Below are 15,930 nucleotides of genomic sequence, written 5' to 3' on the forward strand. Positions count from 1 at the left end.
AATACGCACACGATACCGAGCTGTTTGGTAGTCGTCTGTGTTCATTAAGTTGGGGGATACCTTTACGAAAGCGCCATTAAGTTCTCGGCAGCGGCGGCGCTAAGAAAACAAGACGGGCAGTGGGCTGCGATGCGCTGACGGTGCACGCTTTAGCATTACGGCACGGCACGTCCGTACGTTGCGGAACGCTCGCGTCCCGCTTTTGGTGACCACCTCGCGACGCCCTTCAAATGAAGTTTACGGAACTTGTTTCCAAACCACACTCTTCAATAATCTCTCACGAAAATGCGTGTCACCTATACTCGCATACACATTTGGGAAGGGGGGGGGGGGAGAGAGAGTGAGTGAGAGTGAGAGAGAGAGAGAGAGAGAGAAGGGGGGCGGGAAGCCTCTGTCCCCGCTAGCAAAACTGATCTTCACAAATTGCTCTTCAATTCTGCTGCGGCACACAGGCGTATTCAATTCAGGGTCGGTTTGAAAACACATTAATGGATACTGAATAGTAGCAAGTGTGTGCAGACTCATTTATCGTGAAATCCTCAAACTATTTCGTCATTCAGAGTTATACAAAACTCTACAATCTGGTGAGCACGATGTATGAGACAGGCGAAATACCCTCAGACTTCAAGAAGAATATAATAATTCCAATCCCAAAGAAAACAGGTTCTGACAGATGTGAAAATTACCGAACAATCAATTTAATAAGTCACGGATGCAAAATACTAACGCGAATTCTTTACAGACGAATGGAAAAACTGGTAGAAGCCAACCTCGGGGAAGACCAGTTTGGATTCCGTAGAAATATTGGAACACGTGAGGCAATACTGACCCTACGACTTATCTTAGAAGCTAGATTAAGGAAAGGCAAACCTACGTTTCTAGCATTTGTAGACTTGGAGAAAGCTTTTGACAATGTTGACTGGAATACTCTCTTTCAAATTCTGATGTTGGCGGGGGTAAAATACAGGGAGCAAAAGGCTATTTACAATTTGTACAGAAACCAGATGGCAGTTATAAGAGTCGAGGGGCATCAAAGGGAAGCAGTGGTTGGGAAGGGAGTGAGACAGGGTTGTAGCATATCCCCGATGCTATTCAATCTGTATATTGAGCAAGCAGTAAAGGAAACAAAAGAAACGTTCAGAGTAGGTATTATAATCCATGGAGAAGAAATAAAAACTTTGAGGTTCGCCGATGACATTCTAATTCTGTCAGAGACAGCAAAGGACTTTGAAGAGCAGTTGAACGGAATGGACAGTGTCTTGAAAGTAGGGTACAAGATGAACGTCAACAAAAGCAAAACGAGGATAATGGAATGTAGTCGAATTAAGTCGGGTGATGCTGAGGTAATTAGATTAGGAAATGAGACAAAGTAGTTAAGGAGATTTGCTGTTTGGGGAGCAAAATAACTGATGATGGTTGAAGTAGAGAAGATATCAAATGTAGACTGGCAATGGCAAGGAAAGCGTTTCTGAAGAAGAGAAATTTGTTAACATTGAGTATAGATTTAAGTGTCAGGAAGTCGTTTCTGAAAGTATTTGTATGGAGTGTAGCCATGTATGGAAGTGAAACATGGACGATAACTAGTATGGACAAGAAGAGAATAGAAGCTTTCGAAATGTGGTGCTACAGAAGAATGCTGAAGATTAGATGGGTAGATCACATAACTAATGAGGAGATATTGAATAGGATTGGGGAGAAGAGGAGCTTGTGGCACAACTTGACTAGAAGAAGGGATCGGTTGGTAGGACAAGTTCTGGGGCATCAAGGGATCACCAATTTAGTACTGGAGGGCAGCGTGGAGCGTAAAAATCGTAGAGGAAGACCAAGAGATGAATACACTAAACAGATTCAGAAGGATGCAGGTTGCAGTAGGTACTGGGAGATGAAGCAGCTTGCACAGGATAGAGTAGCATGGAGAGCTGCATCAAACCAGTCTCTGGACTGAAGACCACAACAACAACAACAACAACAACAACAACAACAACAACAACAACAACAACAGTTAATATGAGTTAGTTTGCAATTTCTACTCTACAGAAGGAGGAAAAGCATTTTCTATTAACAATTTTTAGTCATATTTCCCCACACAGTGTTTCGCAGACACAGATTAGCGTTAGAATACTCTATTTCGATTCCGGGTCGAGGTGCGTTTTGTTTAATTTTCTAATTTTGGCTTGCGTGATAGTGTCTGGCTTCTTAATTGTTATACGAGGTGCATTCACGTTCTAAGGCCTCCGATTTTTTTCTGATTAACTACTCACCCGAAATCGATGAAACTGGCGTTACTTCTCGACGTAATCGCCCTGCAGACGTACCCATTTTTCACAACGCTGACGCCATGATCCCATGGCAGCGGCAAAGGCTTCTTTAATAGTCTGTTTTGACGACTGGAAAATCGCTGAGGCAATAGCGGCACGGCTGGTGCATGTGCGGACACGGAGAGTGTCTTTCATTGTTGGAAAATGCCAAAAGTCACTAGGAGCCAGGTCAGGTGAATAGGGAGCATGAGGAATCACTTCAAAGTTGTTATCACGAAGAAACTGTTGTGTAACGTTAGCTCGATGTGCGGGTGCGTTGTCTTGGTGAAACAGCACACGTGCAGCCCTTCCTGGACGTTTTTGTTGCAGTGCAGGAAGGAATTTTTTCTTCAAAACATTTTCGTAGGATGCGCCTGTTGCCATAGTGCCATTTGGAACGCAATGGGTAAGGATTACGCCCTCGCTGTCCCAGAACATGGACACCATCATTTTTTCAGCACTGGCTGTTACCCGAAATTTTTTTGGTGGCGGTGAATCTGTGTGCTTCCGTTGAGCTGACTGGCGCTTCGTTTCTGGATTGAAAAATGGCATCCACGTCTCATCCATTGTCACAAACGGTGAAAAGGAAGTCCCATTCATGCTGTCGTTGCGAGTCAACACTGCTAGGCAATGTGCCACATGGGCAGCCATGTGGTCGTCCGTCAGCATTCGTGGCACCCACCTGGATGACACTTTTCGCATTTTCAGGTCGTCATGCAGTTTCGTGTGCACAGAACCCACAGAAATGCCAACTCTGGAGGCGATCTGTTCAACAGTCATTCGGCGATCCCCAAAACAATTCTCTCCACTTTTTCGATCATATCGTCAGACCGGCTTGTGCGACCCCGAGGTTGTTTCGGTTTGTTGTCACACGATGTTCTGCCTTCATTAAACTGTCGCACCCACGAATGCACTTTCGACACATCCATAACTCCGTCACCACATATCTCCTTCACCTGTCGATGAATTTCAATTGGTTTCACACCACGCAAATTCAGAAAACGAATGATTGCACGCTGTTGAAGTAAGGAAAACGTCGCCATTTTAAGTATTTTAAACAGTGCTCATTCTCGCTGCTGGCAGTAAAATTCCATCTGCCGTACGGTGTTGCCATCTTTGGGACGTATTGACAATGAACGTGGCCTCATTTTAAAACAATGCGCATGTTTCTATGTATTTCCAGTCCGGAGAAAAAAAATCGGAGGCCTTAGAACTTGAATGCAACTTGTACAGCAGATATTATACAAAACACGTGCAATTATTAATACTGATACAGAACGAGAGTACAATTGTTTTTATTATTTCACACTTTAAGACTTTTTCCTTTAAACGTATACTCTGTTCTGTTGCACTCCATGCTTTTCGATCAACTGTCAACGTTACTTTCTTTTAAAAGTGGCATATCACAAAAGGTAACCCTCAGTTCTGTGTTCGTACTAAATACACACATCAACAAAAGTTCTGCATCGCATCTTTATTTCGGAACTGATGGCATAGAGAAAACCGTCTGTTCCCCATGGTTTTTTTCCCACAGAACTGATGAACAACGTCATTATATGGTGGATGGTCCCCTTGCACGGATGCAGGTTTCAATCCGCCTTGGCGTAACATCGATGAGACCAAAGCCAGCACTGGTAGAAGTTTGCCTGCTCTTCGATAGCGATTTTGCGTACGTCGCACAGAGTACGCAGTCGTTGTCAACTTCCAAAAACAGCTCGTTTCAAACGATTCCACACATATCGCATTAGGCTCATGTCTGAGGAACAGGCGGATCACTCAATTCTTAGCGTGCTGAAGGAACGCGTTCACCGGAACAGCACGATGAGAATGCGAGTTGCCATCCGTCAAGATGAAATTAACAGCAAAATGTTGGCGATATCGTCCCACTATTGGACGCAGAATAGCGCCCCTGCACTGTAGAACAGTGATATTGTCCTCAACAACTACAAGAAATGTACAATGGCCCTATGTAATGCCACACCAGAACATCACTCCACCACATACTTGTTTGTACCTGTGGGACACATTGGGGGCGTTCGACATTAACTGGTTGTCCCCAAACACGGTATCTGCGACTATCAGATCCGTTTTCGTCCGCGAACAAAGCCCGAAAACAATCCTGGGCGCCCATTCTGCGTAATTTCTTGATCTGTAACGGAGTCCATGGTGGTGTGGTGAAAGACTTTGTGCTTTCCAGGTCGTAGAGAATGCAGATTCTCATCATGCAGTCGTCTCCTCACAGTTCGCAGCGATACATGACGTGTAGTCTCTTCCAACGCCGAATTAAATTCTGGAGCATTCAGCCCACGGTTCCTTTGGTTCAGAAGTCTCAGATATCTTACCCTGTGCACCTGTAGAACGCGGACGGCCTGGGCGGTTCAAGACCTCAACACTACCTGTCAATGGAACCGATTCCATGCCTGCACCACATCACTTTGGCTCTAGTGCATATGATCAACTTCCCTACTTGGTAACTCTTCCGCGCGTAACAGTGATACAGACCCGAACATTGGTCGCGACTATCCTCCGTAGCATGATGGCTGTTCATTACTGTTCCACAGACATCTGTAATGCTTTGCTACTGGTGCTTCACGCAGAAATTAAATTCTGCAGTCATTTGAACCCGGCATTCTACACGCAGGTGACGCTATGGCAACTGCCTGTATGTTTACAAACAACGTCAGCGATGACTTTGCCATCTGTACAGCAACAGTCAACGGCAACACACCTACATGGCATAGGCCTACGCAAAACTTTTTCTGAAGAGTGTAATTGCACGTGTTTTGTATAAAACATGCTGCAGTTGCTGTACAACGACCAGGAAGCCAGGTAACATACCAAGCTCCTTAAAAATAGGAAATACAGTGCATCGGGGTCTGCAACTGTAGTATCCCAACGCAAGACTCTAGCCACTGCTCTCACTTGGCAACACACTTATTCGTTACTGAATGATGATACTCATCGTGCATGTGACAACAGTGTTTCAAAATAGTTTTACGTCCAACTTTTACTGAAGATACGCCAAGCTAACATTTCATCAGAGACATTTTGTACTTCTGGCATGTAAGGAATATCGCCCCTGCCACAGCGTTGTTTCGAAGGAGACATATTGTAGAACATATATTATGCGTTCATATACGATAACAACCTATTCGACAATTTTTTGAGCTGATTCAGGTAACCGGGAGAGATACTGACTACAGCTAACAGTATGAAACATTTGAAATGGAACGACAAAATATGCAGAGAACGTAAAGATTTCCCTACTTCCAGTTCATTCTTTCTTCTCAACTATCGGCGCTTACAAGATTTAGTCTTGGGTAACTGTTCTATCAAGGGAGTAGAGCGCATTCGAAGGAACATACCATTAGCCCAAAAGAAGTGAAGCTCCCACGCGACTTCTTGTTTGCGGTGCCTGTGACTGATGTACATTTAATCTCTGCAAAACAAAATAAACTGCGAGTTTAAATGAAGCCACTTAAAGACACGCATGAGACGAAGACAGAGCTTATTATGAAGCACTCGGCGTGAGATACTTGTTAAACGCACTTTTGCCGCTTACTTTCTAGCGTGCTGCCCGTTAATTACTACATATACATACGCTATCGTGCCTACAGAAACAAGAGAATGTCCCACAGATCCTTGCGTCACTTTCTTCCGGTTATTACAATGTCAGAGGACATGTTCTAATCACACCGATTCTCGGCCAATGTATAGAGAACATGCAATAGACTTCCTTTTCTGTCATTCGCCTTCCTCCGTGCCGTGGCTCATCCGTGGATTTTATCCATTATTTCACCGTACAAGTTCCGACGGAAGCTGACTACCTGCTGTGATACGCATCCTCCTCTACGATTATCTTTTTAGTAAAAGTTTTAAATATCCCCTTGGACAAATGAAGCACGAGGGTGGTTTGATAAGTGTGGTAAATTGTTATGAAAGTGTGGAACATTTTTGTTGCGCCTTAATGGTTGGTAAGCTTGAATATTCAAAGGATGGTATTTCAACAATGTACAGCCAGCCGTTCGAATTGGCAGTGTGTAGACTGCGACTGAAAATGGAGAAAACCGAGTTTCGTGCAGTTAAACCTTTTCATGTGAAGGGTTGGACTGTTGAACAAATCAAACAGAGCTATGAGAAGTTTACGTGAACTCTGTACCATCACTGAAGACCATTTACTTTTGGATTAAAGAATTTGAAGTGGTCGGACAGACACAGAATACTATTCGCTTTCCGACCGCCCAATTGGGATCGCCGCAAAGGAAACTACTTACAAGATCCATGATATGCTAATGGAAGATAGCCGAATAGAAATTCGACAGCTTGCTGAGACCGTGGACAGCTCAGGTGTGCGAGTGCATTATGTCCAGCTGTCCTGCGCGGAAGCAGCTGTGTGCGGGGTCGGTGCCGCGATTGCTCACAGACAACCGAAAGGGCATCCAGCATAACATGTCTGGTAATTTTTACTCGCAATCCGCAAAACTTTTTGTGCCGTTTTGTGAGTGTTGAAGAAACCTTGATCCGTCATTACACACCCGAGTCAAAATAAAGTATAACGCATAGTGAAAGGTCACCTAACAAGGCGTAGACCACTTTGTCAGCTACTAAGGTAACAGCCACGTTTTTTATCCCCGAAGAATAATCCTCACACATTACTTGAGAAAAGGCAAAACCGTAAATGGACCCTATCCTGCGTCATCGCAGGATCGTATGAAACTTGCGTTGGCTGAAAAGTGACCAAGGTTGACACGCCAAAAAGTGTTCTTTCGTCAGGATAATGCACCATGCCACACATCAGCGATAACAATGGCGAAAGTGCATGAACTGGGCTTTGAATCTATTCTTCATCCAGCCTATTCACTGGATTTAGCTCCAAGTGACGTCTTCCTGCTCCATAATTTGAAACTGTGACCGGATGGGAAGAAATTTTCATCAAATGAAGTGATAGTTGCAGCCAACCAGTATTTTGCGGAGTTTGACAGAAGCTATTTTTCCGATGGGCTGAAAAGGCTGGAGGATAGCTGGACCAATGTATATCCCACAAAGGAGACTATGCCGAGAACTGACGTAAGTTGTTTACCAAACATTTTTCTGGCTTTTCCATTAAGCTTCGGGCGTGCAGCTGCACACCCGAAACATAATGGAACAGTCTTTGCGCCGCCAAAACCTGAACATTCACATTTTTCTGGCTTTTTTACCAGACTTATCAGATCATCCTCTTAACGTCATTTTTATATCTTTACAAGTACGTACCTGCAATCGTCATATACATTTAAATCCCTCGAGCCACAATTTCGTAGCACGCCACCAGAGGACCAAAAATAAATAAATAATGCCACAATACATTGATAATGTGGAACGGTAAGGTAACAACACTGCAAAAATCCATGCTGAGTTGTTGAAAATGTTGGGCAAAAACGTACTATCATATTAAAGTGATCAGGTGACGACGATGCTTCCAGCGTGATCAAACAAGTCTGAATGGCGAAGAACGGAGTGCACACCGTATTTCTGTGAACAACCGGAAATCGCGAGAAGTTGAGGCATTGGTTCTCTAAAGACCAGCGTATCACAGTCAACGCGATAGCTATAAAAGTGAAAATCGATCATGGATCAGTTTTCATCTTGCAACGACATTTTGAACACGACAACGTCGCTGCCCGCTGAATTCCGGAACTGCTCCTATCCACTGAATAGGCCCGCCGGCTGAGGCAGCAGCGAAACGTTGCAACTGTGTCAGGCTGTAGTATACAGTGTGCAGAAGCAACTAAATCGGTCATCCGTACCATATTGGCATTCCATCATTAAAGAAGCAATAGAAATCAATGTGCGAGAAGTACGACCGATACAGCAGCTATAATCTTCTTAGTGCACGGAGGCGAGCTTTCGATGCTAAGAAGATACTGAGAAATGTGCTGAACTGTATATTATAAAGTTTTTGCTTTCTTTTCTGTAGCTGTCAGTCTTTATTTCCTTTTTAGAATTTCACCACTACGAGTAATATGTTTTTAAAGTATTTTTAAATTACGCATCCATAACTGTTGTCATTTCTCCTTTAATATCTGAAAATGCTCTAGCCTGAAGAAAGGGATATTGTAATGCTGGCAGCCCCCACCCATATGGGCCGATGGGAGGTAAATAATAATAATAATAATAATAATAATAATAATAATAAGAGTAGCAGCCACGACAGTGTTGTTCCCGGCACAGACGGAGGATTTCGTCGAAAGGTCCGCATTTTACCCAGGTGTGATGCGGCAAGTATACCGAGAATGCTGTCGCAGGAAACTTGGATTTCGTCGATTCTCATATATGACTGTAGTTTTAAGACACCATTACGATCATAGACATACTGACAGTTCATAACACTTCCACATAGTATACGCCTGAAATCTGTAAGATCAAAATTATATAGACGGCAGAAGTTTCTGAATTGAGTACTTTGAGTCATTAATGCTCGGCAATGGATATTTAATTTATTTACGAACATGATACACCTTAACGCAACAACTTAAGCCCCAAGAAGCTGTTCAAAGTGACGAATGCCATTTTGAATCCTTGCATTACTACGGCACATGAAATTGTCATATTTAACTATATTTTGCTTCTGTGCAGTGACGCAGTTCGTCTCCAGCTTTTACTTCATCCAGAACGTGCACAAAATGTAGACTGCCGTCGTTATTCGTTCGCTTCGACAACCAAAACACGGTCACCTTCCAACGTAATCTAGACTTCGGGGGACGGTACAGATCATTCCCAACACAACCTACATTTTAAAAATGCTACCAAAGGTGCTGACAGTAGGAAAATCCGAACGGCAGTATACCGATCTTCTGCACACTGAAGAATCCACCGCGCGCACGCAGACGATCTTTTGGTTGTTAATGGAACACCACCAACGTTTATGCACAGACATAAGCGTTTTACCAACGCTTGCCTCAAAGGCCTTGCTCATCTAAGCCTAAAATATTTCTGGTCAATGTTTCCTTACCTCAAAATATGCAGTTTAGGTTCCTGTACCGACTTATTTTGACTAGGAGTTTGCCACGCCAGGGATATTATGGTAAGAGGTACGCATTGTCTTTCCTGCATTTTTTTGTAGTTTAAGTCCGACATATATACATCTGCACCAAACACTCATATGATATTTGTCTACTATATAACAGTATTTCTGTATTTACCCTCCAGTTTTAGTTATTTATAAAAACACAAACCTTAAATATGCAACAAATGTAGACTACGACATACTGACAGATTCTCAGATGGTACAATCAATAACAGTTCACACGTCCTCGTAATGCGTGTTAAATACGGAGCGACGACGAAGATGGAGTTCAGGCTATGCTAGAGAATAACATGTTACCACAACCTTCATTACGTATTCACTTTTAGCGTATCACGACAACTATTTTGTGTGTGTGTGTGTGAGAGAGAGAGAGAGAGAGAGAGAGAGAGAGAGAGAGAGAGAGAGAGAGAGAAGGGGGATGGGGGACCCGAGCTGGGAGTAACGTCAGATTAACACATGGCAAGAGACACTGACAATTGGTAACTCTCACATACAGGGTATCACACACCTTTAGAGCCAAGTTTATGAAGACAGCAGAGATTTCGAAACTGTGTGAGTTAAATGACTAACTAATGGTCGGTAATAAATAGTCAGATTTTTACTAGCAACTTACACCTTAAAGCAACGACTTTGGCTCGTAGCTAATGTTCAAAGTTACAGCTGCCAGTCTCTGTACATACATTCAGATGAAGCAGAAAATTTTGCTGCGCTCCCTCAAATATTGATGTCTAATGTACAATTGGACAATTAGGACACCACCAACCTATTGCTCACTTTCTACTGGGGTGTTATGCACCAAGGTCTTAGTGAAGAAAAAACACCGTGAACACACACGTTATAGCGTACTGGTTTTCACGGTAGCATCGCAAACGTCGGTGCAGAAATATAAGCAAATTACAAACACATGCGTCAGACACATCGCTCTTTCAAGACCTCTTATGGCTTAAATTTTTCACATTTGACCAGTATCACAAAATAATTTAAGGATCTCTTACTGCTTGAATAATTTTGTTTTAGGACCAATGTATATTCCAGTACGAGGAGAACCCAATACCCAAAGGGAAGTGATCGAGAATACGATACAACCAAGCAGCTATGACCAGTGACCATCATTCAGCATCAAAAATATTGTTAAGACGTGCACGTTAGATTCGTCTTGTCAAACTAATACGTTCTAGCTTACCCTATACTTTGGCCGATGTTACAGGTCAATATACATCGGTTTCTCAACTCGAAACGCGCAATTTTGGCTTCTATAAAGTGTTTCATTTTGGCTATACAGGCTTGGCACACCATGTATATTACAGTGAGACACGTATTTTACATCCCCCCATACTCTTACTTCTATAGTTGATAAACTTACATAACCCAAACAAAAACACGCAAAGTTTGTATTCTGTGTAACATAGAACACCTGAACTTATGTTGTAGTTAAATGGAACTATGAAGTGCTCTAATATTAAGCAAATTTTGGCTACGACGAATTCAGAGTGGAGCAAATGTTGCTAACGATGAAAGCAGACCTAGGGCTATGCTACACATCTGTCTTAACATTACATGTATCAGGTATGCACAATCCTTCGTTTTGCAGAGGCCAGTCACCAGAAATACTTTCGAATTCGAAGGAGATTGGGGGGGGGGGGGCGGAGGGAGGAGAGAAAGAGAGAAAGAACTATCGCGCCTGAACCGGATGTGTATTGTCAGATAGGACGGTGTACGAGCACACCATCACGACGATTACAGACGTACTGGCAGTTCAGTTCATAGCACTCCCATTCACAAGCTTAAAACCTTTTAAGACCCAATATATGCTGATTGTAGAGGTCTATAAACTAGCTACTTTAAGTAACTGATTGTCGGTAACGAATCCTTAATGTTTAACGGAATAAAACAATTTACGCTCTTAACAAATGTTCAAAATAAGTATCTCCACTCAATGAATGTGTTACAGCAGCGCATAAAATTCAGCTGCACTGTCTAATATCCCTGTTTTCCCTGTTGCCTGCCTTGCAAAGACCTACTATCTATGCTATATCTGGCTGTGAGCACTATGGGACTCAACTGCTGAGGTCATTAGTCCCCTAGAACTTAGAACTAGTTAAATCTAACTAACCTAAGGACATCACAAACATCCATGCCCGAGGCAGGATTCGAACCTGCGACCGTAGCGGCCTTGCGGTTCCAGACTGCAGCGCCTTTAACCGCACGGCCACTTCGACCGGCTCAAAGACCTGCAGCTAGCACACTACCAAACTCTCTCACTTCCATTTCCACTGGGTCTTTATACACCTACGACTTCATGCAATCCCCTTAGAACAAGAAAAGCAAGGTGGACACACAACAGACGATAGAGAATTGCTTTCCAAGGAAGCGTTCAAACCTCAATGCATAAACCTGAGCAGTTTATTAACACGTGCTTCAAAGGCATAGCTCATTGACCTGCGTGTACCGCCAAAGTTCTGTCTATTCATTTTCGACCAGAACCTCAAAATAATCTGAAATCCCTAAAGCTTTATGCTAATATACGAGGAGGGACCAAACACGAAGGGAAATAATGAAGGCTAGTGACTATAAACCAGTACTACGAATTATGTTTTTATACACTCAAGTGTACCGAAGTACCGGGAGCTCCGAGGGAATATGGTGAAATGGGGAGACGGGACGGATTGGACAATTTTTTTGACAGCTGTCAATATACTGAAAACTTTGAAATCTCATACGAGAATGAGAAAATCTGTTTTTATAGCAGACGACAAAAGAATTTCTCAGAACCAAACTGTAATCCTACAGCCTAACTTTGACCCTGCGCAAGCTACAGATTCGGCAGTCTTACAACGTTCATCAGAGAAAAGAATCTTAACTTTACACGAAAAACCTTTAAAGATATTTGTGACCCTATTTGAACTAAATGATAAAATCCTTGCCTTTACTGCCAAAATAATTTCGTTTATCACCTCATGGCGCGTTTCGGGAGAGCAGGAATGCATTGCAATAAGGCAGTGAAGCTGAGAAACTGTCTTAAAATCAACACATCTTTTCACTTACTAGTCTATTTCGTAACACCATCAGTGTACGAACTGCTTCGACAGTAACGCAACGAAACGATGTGACTGTAACCCACTCACGTGTATTTTCATTTTGTTAACCACCAAGGAAAGCTGGGGTTTTAGGCGAGAATGCTATTTTTATTAACGTCTAAACAGGTTAAACTTCGGAAACAGCACACAACAGTGAGGACGCAGGAATTTTCATGGGAGCTACGCTACAGGCCACTTACAATAAAATTTGTCGAGGCGTATTTGTTGGATTTGCCACACCACAAACCAACTAATGCCTCCCAATTTAATACAGATCTGAGGATACGCTACAGATCGAAACGCTGCGACAAACTTAATTTTCTGAAAGTAGCTTGCTGTCTTAGCATTTTCGTTGGCAGTGCCAACTTACAACCAAACTGTCCATCTTCCAGTCTTAATTTTGACCTCTAGGTACGCTGCGTACCAGCATCACCAAAACCCGGAAATACGGAAGCGTCCGATCCCACCCGTCTGCTTTGACCCATGACGTCACAAATATGGCGGAAACAAAAACACACACACACACACACACACACACACACACACACACACACACTTTCCGCAAGAAGCCTAATGACACTAACGGGACAAGCGCGGTAAATGGGGTGTTTTGGGTAGGGGGCAAACTAAATATAAACAAATTTAGACGCCTTGCGTAGTTACAACGTGTAAGTGAAGACATGAATACCCACCCACCTCCCCAGGGGTCGTAACCTTTGCAACCCATAGAAGATAAAGATGCTTCAGTAGCTGATTAGTGTTTTTTGTCTTTTAAAAAAATCTCACGGGATAGAACGAACAGATCAGAAAAATAAATATAATAAACTAAAACAGAAATTCGAAGAAACAGATAATTAAAATAAGTAATAAGTGTTTTTAAATTTAAAAAAATCTCACGAGATAGAACGAACAGATCAGAAAAGTAAATAAAATAAGATAAAACAACTGGAGACAGTCACAGTCAAACCAAACTCCGCGCCGTCATGACGTCACACACGACAACACCCTTACGTCACGGGTCAAAGCCGACGCGTTGGATCGGACGCTTCTGTCTACCCCAAAACCCACATGAAGTACCAATGTGACGACTATGATCAAAGGAGAATGGCAGTATCGCCATATCGGCCAGTGTATGATACTGTACAACCCCCCCACCCACCCCCTCTCTCTCTCTCTCTCCCGAAATCTTTCGTTGCGGCAGACATATCTACGGTGTAGGTTAAGTTGCAAGGCGATAATGTAGTGAGTTGTCGAAGCCAATGAATCTGAATGCTAAATAAAGGTTACTGTTACAGATTCACCTGTAGCGTAGCTTAATGTTAACGTTCGCGCGTCATATTTCACGCAGTTCCCGTATTATCAATTGAACTGGCACTGCGAAGAAAATTTAGAAAACTTACACTCCTGCGAGTATTTTGATGCACTTTACCTCGTACTGTTTTTCACGATAGCGACACATCATCGATGCTGGAAAAACAGTTTATAGAGGCTCTTAAGCACTGCTCATTTAAAACCTCTTACCGCCTGAGTTACCAGTTCCGACTACGCTCCACTTAGGAAAGTGTGTATAATTTGAACACGTAAGTTTTGGGACAGCCTACATCGTACAACACGAAAGGAAACGACAGCGCGTTACAGATAAAGGAGAAACCAGGCATTAGAAGTGAGATATTTACACCAGGATTTTCACATCATGTTATGTTTACATGGGACTTCCAAAACCGGATATCATAAACCGGTTTCACAATACTGTTTCTGGTTGCTCAAGTAAACACTCTGAAACCAATTAATTAATTAATTAATTAATTTTTTTAATAGTTTCGATTCCCGCCGAAGGGGGCGAGCTGGCAGCAGCGTAGTATGCCGCTCTTCAGCCTACAGAATTTGTTTTAAAAGGATGAAGATAATAAATAATAAAAACAGGCGATAAAATCGGAGACGTAAAAGGTAACATGGCGGAAAAAAATCGTGGCACTTAAAACATAGAAACAAAGGGATGATGATGCTAATAAAATATATATCAAGCAGACAAGTAAAATAAAAGACAATTAAAAAACACGACGACAGTCTGGTTTCTGTTCGCAACAGACATAAAATTCAAAATTGTTAAGGCTTTCGTGGCCACTTGTTGACAAACTGCCTATTGGCTTCTGTCTCGGGTTCTTCGGCCGACGTTCATCTAATGATTTTTCTGACGTTTCGCCAGCACGAGTGGCTGGCATTGTCAAAGCTTCACCCTCCATTGCCAGTTCACCACCGGCAATGGAGGGTGAAGCTTTGACAATGCCAGCCACTCGTGCTGACGAAACGTCAGAAAAATCATTAGATGAACGTCGGCCGAAGAACCCGAGACAGAAGCCAATAGGCAGTTTGTCAGACATAAAATTCACAGCGACAGCATGATTTCTGTTCGCAACACTTTGGAAAGACGAACAACACTAAACATTCACTTGAACACTGCACTAAAAAGTTGGCAAATATGACATACCACAGCCGAGGACAGGTGGGGGAAACCTGGACAGATGTCTAAAACCGATTCCGGAAATTCGTTTCTAATTGCTGGTTTTCCATTTCCACATTAGATTTCTGCTCCCTCCCCCCTGTGAACGCACAGACGTTTCTGAATCGTGTTTGGGTTGTCACGTTACGTCTTTTTTCCAAAATATTCGGCTAATACGGATGAAATGCCTTACTGTGTGCGGTGAAGGAGCATTAGACTATATCATTAAGCTGTCTAATATTTATTTGAAGAAAAATAGCGGTTGTCTGACTAAATCAGGCACTCGAACAGCTGTTTTCCAGACGCCATATTTAACTGGGCTTGTAAAGCTGCATCAGAACTTAACATGTAAACAATACAGCGAAAAACAGTTTCCGAAATTCGGTTTTCGTCTTTCGGAAGATGTGCCGCATGTAAACGTAGTGCCAGTAGCCTAGGTCGGTGCACTTTAGTGGACAAGCTTACCTCTGGTATGTCGACCTGGAGCAGCATGCTGTGGCGGCGTGCTTCCTGGCGCGCGAGACTCCACGGACTGAGTCAGCGCCGACTGGCCACGCCACGCGGCGGCGGGCAGGTCTGCCCGTTTCCCTTCCCTCGGCGCTTCCTTCCTCTGGAAGCACGCGAGGCTCCGCCGTTCACAGGCCTACCTACGCACCGATCCACCGGCCGCGTCACCCCCAGCAACCTGAGCGCGCCGCTGACGCATCCACCGACGCTGTGCGCTTCAACAATAAAGGCGGCGCGACGGTTTCCCGGGAACATCCCGTAAAGCGCCTAACAATGACAGGAGGCGCGATCTCTTCTCCAGAAAGGATGACTCCACCCTGCGTCACGTACCAGCGATCGCGAAAATTTCCGGCCTCTCAAACTCCCCTCCGCCGGTGACGAATTACTAAAAACTCTAAGAGAGACTTACTCGGATACGTCATCTCCACAACTATTAGGTTGGTCCAAAAGTTCGTAGCGTTTTTGTTTTTCTTGCTGGTATTC

The 15,930-nt window shown here is 43.3% G+C and overlaps 1 protein-coding gene across 1 annotated transcript in view; it reads right to left on the minus strand.

Annotated features, from left to right (window-relative positions):
* LOC124619383 (rhophilin-2) overlaps window positions 1–15,456 on the minus strand; it is a 707,931-nt gene extending 692,475 nt beyond the window's left edge. The window contains exon 1 of the mRNA XM_047145727.1: window positions 15,406–15,456. Coding sequence (XP_047001683.1) covers window positions 15,406–15,432 — 27 coding nt within the window. The 5' untranslated portion in view covers window positions 15,433–15,456. The remainder of the gene's footprint in view (window positions 1–15,405) is intronic.
* Between the last annotated feature and the right edge of the window lie 474 nt (window positions 15,457–15,930).

Source organism: Schistocerca americana, chromosome 6 (genome assembly GCF_021461395.2).
Source record: "Schistocerca americana isolate TAMUIC-IGC-003095 chromosome 6, iqSchAmer2.1, whole genome shotgun sequence".
Taxonomy (NCBI): domain Eukaryota; kingdom Metazoa; phylum Arthropoda; class Insecta; order Orthoptera; family Acrididae; genus Schistocerca; species Schistocerca americana.